The 14,220-nt window shown below is 38.4% G+C and overlaps 1 protein-coding gene across 2 annotated transcripts in view; it reads left to right on the top strand.

Annotated features, from left to right (window-relative positions):
* Positions 1-11,181, top strand: part of setd2 (SET domain containing 2, histone lysine methyltransferase) — a 28,878-nt gene extending 17,697 nt beyond the window's left edge. For both annotated transcript variants that reach the window (XM_079893952.1, XM_079893953.1), the window contains 9 exons: positions 54-102; positions 203-479; positions 704-1,520; positions 2,774-2,899; positions 3,483-3,619; positions 3,804-3,915; positions 7,306-7,380; positions 7,485-7,586; positions 10,633-11,181. In XM_079893952.1, the coding sequence (XP_079750078.1) occupies positions 54-102; positions 203-479; positions 704-1,520; positions 2,774-2,899; positions 3,483-3,619; positions 3,804-3,915; positions 7,306-7,380; positions 7,485-7,586; positions 10,633-10,803 (1,866 nt within the window). In that variant the 3' untranslated portion in view covers positions 10,804-11,181. The remainder of the gene's footprint in view (positions 1-53; positions 103-202; positions 480-703; positions 1,521-2,773; positions 2,900-3,482; positions 3,620-3,803; positions 3,916-7,305; positions 7,381-7,484; positions 7,587-10,632) is intronic.
* The last annotated feature ends 3,039 nt before the right edge of the window (positions 11,182-14,220 follow it).

Below are 14,220 nucleotides of genomic sequence, written 5' to 3' on the forward strand. Positions count from 1 at the left end.
AGACTAGATAATGATGGATCACAAATAAACAAGCTGTTTTATTTCACTCTCAGGAGGTTTACAGGATACCAAAGAAGAGCCAGGTTGAAAAAGAGTCAAATGGTAGGTCAAGAACGCATCATACTCTTATCCTACCCAGTTTAATTTAAACCATTTCATACTTTTTTGTAATGACCTCTGATCCATTGTTTTCCTCTAACAGATCGCAGTCGTGATCGGGAAGCCCTGATGACCCCTCGCACTCCTTCGAGCAGTCGAGAGAGAGAGCGGGAAAGAGAGAAGGAACGTGATCGGGATCGAGACAGAGACCGGGACAGAGACTGGGAGCGTGAACGGGACTGGGACCGTGAGCGGGAACGGGAACGGGAGAGGGATGGAGAGAGATCGTCCCTTCGCAGTGCAGATAGGAAAAGACGACGAGGCTCCACTTCCCCTCTTCCACCTTCAGCTTATGAAAGGGGCCGCAGAAACGATGACCGGTAAGATTTACGGCACAATAAAACAAATGCCTACAATTCTGTAATGATTTAATCACCCTCATGTTGTTCCAAACTTGTACAAGTTTCATTCTTTCCTAGATAAAGTGTTTGGAACAACATGAAACATGATTTTCATTTTCAGACAAACTATTCCTTAAAAAGACATGAGAGATGTTCAAAGTCTGGTTACCGGCACTTAGATCTTCTTGTATTATTTTCTGTAGTTATGAGCAGGCCAACAGCAGTAAGAAGAAACCCCACACCAAAGAGTCTCGTAACAAGCTGTCCACTGAGGAACGACGAAAGCTCTTTGAACAGGAAATGGCTCAGCGTGAAGCACAGAAGCAACAACAGCAACAACAACAACAACAACAACAACAGCAGCAGCAGCAACAACAACAACAGCAGCAGCAGCAGCAGCAACAGCAACAACAACAGCAACAGCAATTACAGACGCTTCCGTTTAACCCACTGGCTTACACCTCCAGTCCAAGCTTCATGGCCTACCCACCTGGATACCCTATCCAGACCTATGTGGATCCCACTAATCCCAATGCAGGAAAAGTGCTCCTGCCCACACCTCCTGTAGAGCCTCTTTGTGTCACCCCAGCTGCCGGTCCCTTCGAACAAACACCTACTCAGCCCATCATATCAGATCTCGGTCTAGCTTCACCCTCTTCTTCCACCACCACCCAGGCCTGTCCTGCCTCCAGCTTGGCACATATCTCTGCCTCTCTGGAGCTTTCCTCTGGCACGCAGACTCAGCAGTTCATCCAGCCTGCTGTGCCAGCACAGGACCCGAGCGTGGCCATCCTGTCGGTGCCTGCACAAACAGCCAACACGCAGGTCCAGAGTCAGCAGGGCTACACCACGCTCTGGGACCCCAACACACAGCAGGCGGTCACGGTGCAGACGCAGCCCACCCAGCAGTATTCTACCACGGCACAGCCTCAGACGGCCATCTACTATCAGGGCCAGCCCTGCCAGACCATCTATAGCATTCCTGCTGGCTACCCGCAAACCAGCACTCCTGTCATACAGGTTGGATACCAGTACTTCCCTTTTAATCATTATTCTCACATAGTGGTCAACTGGTAAATGTTTTTCATTGTAGATATCTAGAGAGCAGAGAGGTATTTTTGTAAATACAAAATATGATGCAATGCTATTCCATAAAATGATAGCAAATGAGACATTTTACAAATTAAACATTGTACATGCAAAAGAAAAAAAAACTAGGGATGAAAAAAATATCTGTACAATATTGGTTAATAGCAGATATTACAGATCTTATTTTAATATATTGCTAGTTTCCCCTATTTTTTACATTTAGATTACCTTTAATAATATTATTCTCATTTAATAAGTGGTAATCTTTAGCAAATACCACAATAAAAATCCTATTTTATACTGTACATTATAATGTAATGCCTAAATTAATTTTGGAGCTTTAGCCTAGAGATTTAAAGCATTTAGTTTTATGTGTTGGCCAGAATGTATGGATTCGTAATTTAAACATTATGACGCTGCACAAATTTGTGCATTTACATCAAAGAAAAGGCAGTTCTTGTTTGATAAAACTGGTTTTGCACAACCCCATCTGTTTTCTAAATGCATGTCAATGATCTTGCAGTAAACGATTCTACTTGATTTGAAAATAATCTTACAGTGAAATAACGCATTTCTCTTGTTAGAATTTTCTAATCATTTAGTCTACTTAAACTTCTTACAATTTTCTTGTTTTCAATAATCTGTTTTACCTGCATGTACCCCACAATATGGTAGAAAATATCTGTCTTCAGATCAGTTTCATTTGGAAACATGCTGGTTTTGAAACACGAACCGTTTATGTTAGTGGCTAGAGACAGGATATCCTTACGGGGAGGGTAAAGGATCTCAAAACAACTTTTGTTAGGCTAGACTGAAAAAAAAAGAAAAAAGATTGTAACTGACTTTATTTTAAAGTCTGCATGAAACTGAATTTGCAACCATTTTTCTTCGCTATTGTGACGTGGATCTGAAACCACTTCACGAATGAGAAAAAAAAAATGATAGGCAGGACTCGATTTTGTCCCTTGGGAAATGATCACTCATGGGACCAGTGCTGTGAGATATGAAAGTCATGACTGTCACACAGGAGTATATAACTGACATCTCATGCAATACCTAAACCCAATGACAGCTCAGGGCATAACTTCTTCATGTACTCGGTGGTGTTTTTTGGGTTTTTTTTGAAGAGTGAACACTTAACAAGTAGCATGTAATGGCATACTGTTGTTTGTGGTTGTGTACAGACATACACTGAGCCAGCTGCCAACTACTTGCATGGGCAGCAGGTGTACACGGGTCATCCACAGGGTGTGGTAGTGCAGCAGGGAGGCACCGTCACCACCATTGTCACCTCTCAGACAGTTCAACAGGTATGCAAGTCATGCCTGTCACCAGACGAGGGTGCTGTTACTCTTTCTCTCTCTTTCTCTCTTACTCCTACTTTCTTTTTAAGCATTCCTTCTTGGTAATCATAAAGACATGTAAGGACTAAGAATTCATTTGTAGTCTAATTTAACTCATAAATGAATAATCGATTAGTCAAAAAAAAAAAAAAAATCCACATGCGTTCTATAACCAGTAACAAAATAAGATGACTTGAACAAGCTATTCCTGTTTATTGAAAAAAAAAAACAAGCATAAATGAAAATATAGAGATGAAAGAAAAACTATTTTAAAGACATGCTAATTAAAAATCTGAAAGACAGGAACTTGGAGATTTGTGTCTTCAAGTTGTAATGCGGGTTTGATTCAGTGTGATACGTGTAAATTTGATACAGAACTATAAGCTATATGTTTATTACTCTTAAATATTAATGAATGTGGTCACATAGTCTATAAAATACTATCATGGTCCTGTTAGACAGCTTGTAATTAGTGTTTTATAGACTATAAACAGGGTTCCAGGAATCTCAACATTCTGACTAACCTCCCCTGAACTGTGATTCACTACAGGAAATGATCGTACCCAACAGCATCATTGACCTGCCGCCTCCTTCCCCTCCCAAACCTAAAACCATTATCCTGCCTCCCAGCTGGAAAGTGGCGCGAGACCCAGAGGGCAGAATTTATTACTACCACATCATCACCAGGTATGAATGGTCCTTATTAAACAAGCAGTCTGTACATCATTAAAACTTCAAGAATCAAACCTCCTTTTATTCAATTAAGCTTGACGACATCAGCATGGATTGATTTATTGAGTTACGACATCACAGACAGACTATGTCTTCCATTGTCCTATTGTAATTGCTTCATGTGCTCTCTCTCTTTCAGGCAAACACAGTGGGATCCTCCCAGCTGGGATGGGACTACAGAGGAAGGCAGTCTAGAACACGAGGCTGAGATGGACCTTGGGACGCCCACATATGATGAAAATCCTTCAAAGGTATTAAACAATTCCTGATGCTTTAAAGGGAAAAATCTTGGGATTTTCATCAACCTTGAGTTAGAAATATGGTAAATGTTCTTCTTTAATAACACCCAGATCATCTACTAAAACGAAACCGCAAAAACGGATAATTCAGAAATTGTTACAGTGTTGACATCACCACTATAAATACATTAACAGATGCCTGTCCATGATTACATATTAGATCAGCAACTTGGGACATTTGTTACTCATTTCACATGCATAGGAGTTAATAATTGCATTAGTTGCATTAAGTTGTCTTAAAGGTACAGTAGGCTACGTTTTTCATAAACAATTTTTTTTCTACTGGTTGAAACACTCTTCACATCCTGATAGCAATCAATAATAGAAGTGGTCTAAATATTAAAAGATGTGTATATATATCGTCTGTGGAAGTCTCAGGACCAAAAAATGTGTGTCCAATCATTGCATTCGGTCCGATAGCAATAATAGGATGTCCTACCTGCCTGTCATAATATGTATTTGCATATAATACGGTAAAGAACACACTTATTTTTTTTAAATGATCTCTTTCCCCGCCATCGACTGAAATTTCCGTTATTTGTGAGACAACACTTCCCCGCCATTGAGGGAATTTTCTGGCTTTCCGTGTTTTCAAAATGGGCGCTATGACACATCTTCTAAAAGAGTACAGAATCTCCTGATCAAAACACAGACGAAGAAGCAGCAGAATCAAGCGATATCATATAAAATATGCATATGTAAAATAACGCGTTCATCAACATTAAACGGCATATAAATCAAAACTGCCTAACGTTACCGAATGAAATGTCGACCAAGGACGAGCTACAGGACTGTGCAAACATTAGGGGTGTTGATGGACTCGATCTGTGTTTAGATCATCATTCTAAGTCCGATCTGGATGTATTTGATAAAAACGCGATTTGGATGTCTTTGACTAGAATAAAACAGCTTTTTTTGTTTAAAAGCAGAGGGTCTATTCTTTCTTTTGAAAGATATGAAAGAAATTTCATATTGAAAGATCATATTGCATGTTCAGATATCCATACAACAAAATAATCTGGGGGGCATGAAATGTTTGTGAACATGATCCAAAAATGTTATTATTTTTAAATTTTCCAAAAAAAATTGGCATTTCATTTAAACTTAGTTGGGCTCTCTGGGCTGCCTCCAAGACAGAAAGACTAAGAATGTTGTTTTAGTGCATTCAGTATATAGATTTTGCTAGTTTTGTCACAATAATCAGTTTATTGCCTTTCTTTAAACACATTATTATTGTATCGGCAAAATCTGGTCAACCTTCATTTTCTATGTATTTATATATTGGTACATAAACCAGTTTTATTAGGGCTGGGTATCGAGTTCGATACTTTTTAGGCACGGACCGAATTGCCTCGACACCATCGAGTATCAAAAAATGTCTTGTCGTTCGGTACCAATTTTCGATACCTAAGGGGTTAATCTCGTCAACGTCAGTGAGCCAATAAGCATGCAGCATGATTGTCTGTGGCGATGCATCTAGGAAAAACACTAGTTTAACGCCGGTAACGCCAAGAGACGTGGCTCACACGTGAGGCTGTAGTTTGTAAGTGCCCCAACCCCCATCGATGTAAAAGATCAAAAGTGTGGCTACATTTCACCAGGCACGATGCCAACAGCGCATTAATCAATATTTGTGACAAGATAATTGCTGCCAAGACAGGCAATACAACAAATCTGATGAAGCACTGATGAGTGCACGGAATAAACTCAAGAGCAGAAAGTTGCTCCATCTTTGACTGCAAGAAGAACTGGAGCGCGTCACAAATGAATTGAAACTCGGCGTTATAGGCTTCTTGCCTCACAGACATGAGAAATAGGCATATAGAAAGCTTGAAATGTCTACTTTTAAACGAACCAATTCGAATTGAAAACAAATACTTCCTGATTATGTAATCCAAACGAAAAAGGCGCTCACAGGTTCACTATACTGCGGAGATGACGAGCCCGCAACGTCAACTTCATCTTTGCAGCCAACATTAAAATATCTCCTTGCTATTTTTTCCAGACACATTGATAACCATTAGGCTACTTTTGCGAGTGCTGCGCTTGAGCACGGGGCATATATTCCACTCCCCAGTGGCTTAGTCTTTGAGTCTGTAAAAATAGTCAACAAACTATAAAAAAATAAAACCAAAGTTTTTTTTAAGTTAGGTTATATGTAGGCTAATGTTATCTTGTTAAAACAGATTTCATTGGTATCGAAAAAAGTATCGTTCATGAACCGGTATCGAAGTCAAGGTATCGATATAAAAAATGTTTGACCAAGAGGTGCATTCAGACTGTTTTGGTACCAAATTAAGTACGCAATACTGTCAAAATACTGGTGTTGTTTATTTATTTATTTATTCATTTATATTTGATTGATTTAGTATCGACTTAGAGCTTAAGTGCTTTTTTTAGTGTTCGCTTAAGTACATGCATGTTGGGCCTGAGACTGTCCTTGCCTCTCTGGATAATTGAAGATGTTGTTCCAGTCATCAAGGATGGAATGGTTCGCAGATGCGGCTCATCCAAATAGAGAAAAGCTATTTGGATTTTTTTAAAGAAAACACTTAGAGCACTTAGATTTGCCCTCAGCATTTAAAAGGCTTTGGCTTCTAAGACATTATCTGATGCAAATAAACGAGAGGTATGACCGGGCCAAACCAAATTAAAACAAAGTCAAAAACAAGTTACAGTAAACATTGTTTTAAAGACGTCAACTCAAAGGTCACAACCATCTTGGTCTGTCATTCACTAAAGTCTTCTCTCCCTCATTACCCACTCTGCATTTCTTTTCTTTCCTCTCTCTCTCTCTCGCTCTCTCGCTGGTGTTTTCTCTGGCTCTCTTTGATACTAATCAAACCCAGCTGTTGAAACTGCATTCATTTATGTGTGGTTTCTTGTTTGGGACTCAAGCTTTGCAGAATCTCTTTTGTCTTTTCAGCAATCGTCCTTTCATTTTAGACTTCAAAATATCATAACTATTAAACTTTTAACAGATATCGTTACCAATGGGTTTAGTTGTCTGTTGTCAGTATGTCAGCATTTTGTTTGATGTGCACTGATTTGCCCTTTGGATTTCTTTTTGGGACAATGAGGTGACACTCTTGGCATTGATTTTTCTCATTTATGTCATATCGGCTACCTAAGGGGACTCTGGGAGTTACAGTGTTTAATGTTGTTTGTTGCAGAATTTAGTCTCCCAAGTATGTTTTGGAAAAGAATGTTAAAACAATTTTTAGATACACTTACATGAGTAATATGTCAAATAAACCGTCAGTGTTTTTTATATTCCAAACAAATTGTCAGAATTCACTATTTATTTTCATGCGTTGGCTTTTGTTTGACCCCTTTGCACAGTTTTCTACAAAGACCGCCGAGGCAGACACGTCTAGTGAGCTGGCCAAAAAAAGCAAAGAAGTCTTCCGCAAGGAGGTGAGCTTGAGATTCTCCTGGGTTTTTTTACCAAATTGTTCTAGCAGTAGCTCATGTGTGTCCGACTCGTCTAACCTTTCAATTTCTCCTGCTTATCTCTTCAGATGTCACAGTTTATTGTGCAATGCCTTAATCCGTACCGCAAGCCAGACTGCAAGCTGGGCCGTATCAGTAACACAGAAGACTTCAAACATCTTGCTAGAAAGGTAATGTGTGTGTCTTTATGCTTTTTAAAAACAGACAAATAACATTCTTTTTGCAAAAAAGCATTTATGTCTGTCTTTTTAAATGCTCAGATAAGACCTGTTAAAGCACGTGCATCGCTACGCAAGCATAGACATCTATGGCTTGCACCTTTTTATTTTATGGCTTTTTAAAACTGTGAAACAATACAGAAGAAAAGAGTTGACTCTACGTCTGTGACATACATCCGTGTGAAATGGATTATCGAAAAGAAAAAAAATGTTTCAATACATCAGTTGTTGATTGAATGGAGGCAGATCTGAATACAAGCTTTTAGCTGATTGTAATAAAGGAATGGGGTAAAGCGGGACTAAATGATTGGAGAAGTCTGGTGTGTGTTACCAGAGATAAGTCTGTCATTTCACCGTAAGATGCAGTTAAGACATTTTGATTAAAAATTACACTGTAAAAAGAAATATAATGAATGAAACATTTAATACATGAACAAATAAACCATCCTACCGACTAATTGCTTTTGAAAATATGTCACCCTGGATCACAAAACCAGTCTTTTGTTGCACGGGTATATTTGTGGCAATAGCCAACAAAACATTGTCTAGGTCAAAATTATAGATTTTTCTTTGATGCCAAAAATCATTAGGATATTAAGTAAAGATCATGTTCCATGAAGATATTTTGTAAATTTCCCATCTTAAATATATAAAACATTTATTTTTGTGAATGGATGCAGCACTATCGCCAATAGAAATGGACAACTTTAAAGGCGATTTTCTCAATATTTCGATTTTTCTGTACCCTCAGATTCCAGATTTTCAAATAGTTGTATCTCGGCCAAATATTGTCCTATCCTAACAAACCATACATCAATGGAAAGATTATGTATTCAGCTTTCAGATGATGTATAAATCTCAATTTAAAAAAAATTACCCATAAGACTGGTTTTGTGGTCCACCCAATAATAGGGATACTCCACCCAAAAATTTCAATTGTTGTCCTCATGCCGTCCCAGATTTTTTAAAACTCTTTCTTCAGATGAACAAAAAACATATTTTTAAAAAAGTACTCCATCTCTGTGAGTCCATGTCATGCATCCCTCCCAATTGATAAATTGAAACAATGTCTTTTGAAGCAAAACGATAGGGGTGTGTGAGAAAAATACTTATATTTTCAAATTTTTAAGCTATAAATCACTGCTTTCAGCCAACTGTCATACATTTATTCATGTGACTGAAAAGTCAGCATGTTGTTAAGCATAATGTAAGCATGTTGTGAAGCATAATGTAAGCATGTTGTGAAACTCAGGCAAGAAGTAGAGGTCTTCTCTGGTCCAAACATCTGTACACACATCACTTCTTACCCGAACCCGGCTTGCATAAATAAAAACAAAGAAAAGAAAATCCCGATCCAAGACAGACCCCATAACATCAGACCCGACTCAACGGCAATTTTTCAAATCCGACAGAACGTAAACGGCATTGACGTGTGCACAGCCTGCAGCACCACATGCACCATTCAGGCCCAGACTGGCCATCGGGAGCTCTGAGAAATCCCTGTGACCTTGCGACTGATTTGGCCAACTGCTCCATTCATTTTCATTTATTTATTTACTTATTTATTATTACTTTATATTGTAGCCTGCCCAGTGCAGACAAGTGATTTTTGAATTTCGGCCAGAATTTCAAATCTTTTAATTGTGACCAGTGGATTGGAAAAATAAAGTCGATGGCGTGACAAAAATTAAATGGATAGCCTAATAAATCACAGATCCGCTAGTGTTGACTGCAACACTATTTACCTCCGCTCTGGTGAACCGCTTCTGCACACAAAAGAAAAACCCTGCATGAAGATGCAGTGACCTGTGGCGTTTCCTGATGGATCTTGTAGCTATGTAATATATATATTACATAGCCTACAAAGCCTACATATAACCTTCTGTGTGCAAGGTTGGGATAGTTTAATAGAATTCCACATTTATTTTAAATTACCCGGGACCTGAGGCTACTATTATCAGACTCGACCCGTGTCAGAGGCAGTGTTGAGGCTACACAAGGGCCAGAGTGACACTGGCCCACTCAGATTGATGGTTGGTCCACCCAATTAATTGAGCCAATTTTTTATTGTCGGAAATAAGATAAATCATGTATACATGACAATAATAATTGCTCAAATACATGAATTTAGAGGATGGCACTCCCGAAACTTTGCTGGGTGTATGTGGCTGCTGGTCAAGCATGAAGATGTATTCGAATTCTGAACTGATTTTATATTGCCTTGAAAGTGGGCAAAGATCAGTCCCTTTATAATCACTAAAAAGCTGTCACTCATCTTAGTTCATTTCGATGACGCGATCTCACGAAGTTCCGTTATAATCAATAAAGCTGGTTATGTCTTTCTATACTTCGTAATAACGAGAGGATTTGGGAGTGAGCAGAACTCAGCACTGGACAAAAACTCCTGCTTTGAGCTGTGAGTTGATTCTAACTTTAAAGACCCCTTATTGGCCATTGCTATTAAGAAATCAACAGAAATGCCTGTGATTGGCTACATTGCTCAATGCTGCAAAAACACGTTGTAAATAGAAACATTTGACGTTCTTCATAGCGTAAACACAGATATGCACTGAATCGTTTGCCAGATTACCAATATGCTATGCTGTTATTACGTAGAAACTGATCCTAGACCAGCAGTTATGAGCAGCTTTTCCCTTTAAAATCAATCAGAAGCAGCAGCTGGTTCCACGCCAGCTTCAAGTCCATGGCCAGGGGAAGGATAAGCCTATGCCACTCTCTGCCCATGGTTATTTTTTATTTAGATATTTATGAGCGATCTGTCTACTATATGGACTCACAAGTAATTGATCATTTTTGTTCAAATCTCTGTTCATTTGAAAAAGTCAGTCATATAGATCTGGGATGGCATAAGGGGGAGCAAATGATGTGCTTACTGAAGTATTTTATTATGATGTCATTGGATTGCTGCATGTGATGTTAATAGATGTGATTTATTTTACATCTCTAAACCTGAGTGTGTGTGTGTGTCTGCTCACAGCTGACTCATGGGGTGATGAACAAGGAACTGAAGTCTTGCAAGAACCCTGAAGATCTTGAATGCAATGAGAACGTCAAACACAAGACCAAGGAGTACATCAAGAAGTACATGCAGAAGTTTGGCTCTGTGTACCGACCCAAGGAAGACACTGAGCTGGACTTACTAGCCTGAAGCAACTCCAGGAATCTCCTGGTAGCTCTTTCCAACCGAACACCCCTGGCCTGAACAGTTTTGGTGCGTCGGGACAGGGCGGCTCAAGCGCGAGTCCTGTTGTTTTATTCCACTGACCCTCTAACCATGTCGTAAATGCTGCTCTGGGAAGGGGCATTGCCTGAGCCGTCCCACGCAGGGGATGTTTTAATGATGAGATGAACTGCTGCGGTATGAAGCGCGGAGGACGCAATCCATGGGTGCTACACAGACTCTTTCCAAGATCTTTTTGTCTTCTCAAATTATCTCTAAGGCAAGTCTCATCAATTTGGAGAAGAGGATCATCCTAAACTATAGAGGGGGGAAAAAAGAATAAGTGGACCATTAAAATCCCCACACCATTACTGTAGTTGTTACCAAGGGCTTTTATTAGCTTACCTGCTCCGCCGAAGGTCCCGATTCCTCGCTGATATTAGTCGAGGATAGAGGGTAGGAGAAAGACAGACGCTAAGGATTATGGTATGTCTCAGATCAACTATCCACAGAACTAGTCATTTTGGACTTACTGGCCATGGGTCGCCCAGCATTGTTTTTATGGATTTTAGTCTATAGAAGTGTGCAGGTCTGTGATCTAACCCCATTTGCCCTGGTCTTATTTTTCTTCTCGACTGGGGGGAAGGTTATGTAGCAATGATATTTTATCAACGTCTTTCACTGTTTTTACATTAACTTTTTTTATTCATGTCACAAAGGCATATGTGAAGCCCTCCAGGCAGTTTGTAGCTTATTTTTGTGGCCGTCACATATAGATTGATCAGGTTTACCATCCCATAAGCTCTGGCCATTAATTAATTCACCCCACCTTATTAACCTGCATTAAATCTGTTTCAAGACATGTATTATATTGCTTTATATGTGAATATATTGAGATTTAGTTTTTGAGACCATTAGCAGAGACAAGGTCCACAATGTCTTGTGTAAATATGTGTAATATACCAGACTGGGAAAACGGGATTAGAAGGATGCAACTAGATCTGAGTCCTCCGCCCCGCCGGTGCAGCTCCGTTGTTCCTAAATCAAGCAGAATTCCGCACTATCCCACTGCTCCGTTTATTGGGTTGAGTTTTAAAGGTTGGGGTGTCATTATGGTTTGTTTTTCCTTTGCTTTCTCTGTAGAAAGACTTTGAATCTTTTTTTTTTTAATGTGCAAATAGGAGTCTCACCCCACTCCACTGTAAGTACTGTGCAAGCACATTGTCATACTGAGTGTAAAAACATTTTAAAATAAAATAAACTGTTTTCTAAAAAAAAATAAGGCTTGGTTTTCTTATCACCTAATGCCTATGTGTTGAAGAAATAGTGTCTGTTCATCAGCGTCCAGCAATAACACGCTGCTGTGTTTGATCCTGGGTGACGAAAATGGCTCCCACTACTTCCAAAAAGCTGCTCTGGAACTACTTGCAATCATTTATTTACCATTATTGTATTAATATTTATTTAGAATTATAAAATTACATTTGAATTTTAAAAAAATCGAGTTTATGCATTTATTATCTCTTCAGGTAAGGGGGGGAAAAAATGCAAATTAGGTTAAAATTGTTATATGTTTAGGTATTACAAATTGTTATATTTTATTTCCTAAAATAGAATGGGATGAAATTATTTTTATAGAGGATACATTAATCACTTGCTTTGGCTGTAGTACAACAATATAAAAAGACAATTTATCTTTGGAAACAAATCTTATCTCACATTTATAATTGGTAATATATTACATGAACCTTTTCTAATATATATAACCATTTACTGTATATTAGAAAAGCTTGATATAATTTTTATTTCCAAAATTAAATTGAATTTTATATTGTCATGTACTAAAGTCCCTACCCAACTAGACATTTTCAAGTATTGCCAATTATAAATGTACATACAAAAAAATGTGTGTGTGTGTGTATATATATATATATATATATATATATATATGAAGAGTTCAGATGCAAAAGCCTCTAAATGCCATCTGAAATTTTCTTCTAGAATTATCATTTTTATCAAGCTCGTATATTTAAGTTCAGTAATTTGACTTAAATGGCAATGAAAATGACCTATTCATAGTCATTTAAGTGAAATTACTGAACTTAAATATACGAGCTTGATAAAATAATTCTTGAAGAAAATTTCAGATGGCATTTAGAGGCTTTTGCATCTGAACTCTTCATTCATATATATATATATATATATATATATATATATATATATATATATATATGAAATAAATATTTTTATCTAAAACACGTTGGCCACAATTATTGGCACCCCTAGAATTTTTTTCCTGTAAAATATCTCTGAAGTATATTCCCATTAATATTTACCTTTTTTTTTTTTTTTGCACACCAGGGTGACTAGGAACATGAAATTGTCCAGCTATGACTTCTTGTTTCACAGGAGTTTAAATATGAGGAAACACAAAGGCCAAATCCCCTTAATCATCCATCACAATGAATAAAACCAAAGAATATAGTTCTGATGTGCAGCAAAAGATTGTTGAGCCTCACAAAATAGAAAGTGGCTGTAAGAACATAGCTAAAGAATTGAAAATCCCCAAATTGACCATCAGGGCAATAATTAGGAAGTTCCAATCATCCTAAAGATGTTACGAATCTGCCAGGAAGAGGACGTCTGTCTATATTGTCTTAATGCACGGTGAGGAGGAGAGTTTGAGTGGCCAAAGACTCTCCAAGGATCACAGATTGAGATTTGCAGAGATTAGTTGAGTCTTGGGGTCAGAAGCCTACCAAAACATAAATAAAAACACCTCTACATCCCCACATGTTGTTTGGGAGGGTTTCAAGAAAAATCCTCCTCGCTCATCCAAAAACAAACTTCAGCATATTCAGTTGTCAGACACGACTGGAACTTCAAACGGCACAGGGTTCTGTGGTCAGATGAGACTAAAAAAAGAGCTTTTTGCCAGCAAACACGCTAGATGGGTTTGGTGCACACAAGGATAAAAAGTATCCCATGTGTACAATTTAATATACCGTTGGATCTTTAATGTTGTGGGCATATTTTTCTGCTGGAGGTCCCGGACATCTTGTTCAGATACATGGCATCGTGGATTCTATCGTGGATCAAATATCAACAGATAAAAAATCAAAACCTGACGGCTTCTGCTAGAAATCTTATAATGGGCCGTGGTTGGATCTTCCATCAGGACAACGGTCCAAAACAAACATCAAAATCAACACAAAAATGTTTTAGGGAGCACAAAATGAAGCTTCTGCCATGACCGTCCCAGTTCCCTGACCTGATGAGTGGAGTGAACTGAAGAGAAGCAGCACCAACATGGATCTGGGAATCTGAAGGATCTGGAGAGATTCTGTATGGAGGAATGGTCTCTGATCTCTTGTCAGGTGTTCTCCAAACTCATCAGCCATTATA

Source organism: Squalius cephalus (genome assembly GCF_949319135.1).
Source record: "Squalius cephalus genome assembly, chromosome: 15".
Classification (NCBI taxonomy): domain Eukaryota; kingdom Metazoa; phylum Chordata; class Actinopteri; order Cypriniformes; family Leuciscidae; genus Squalius; species Squalius cephalus.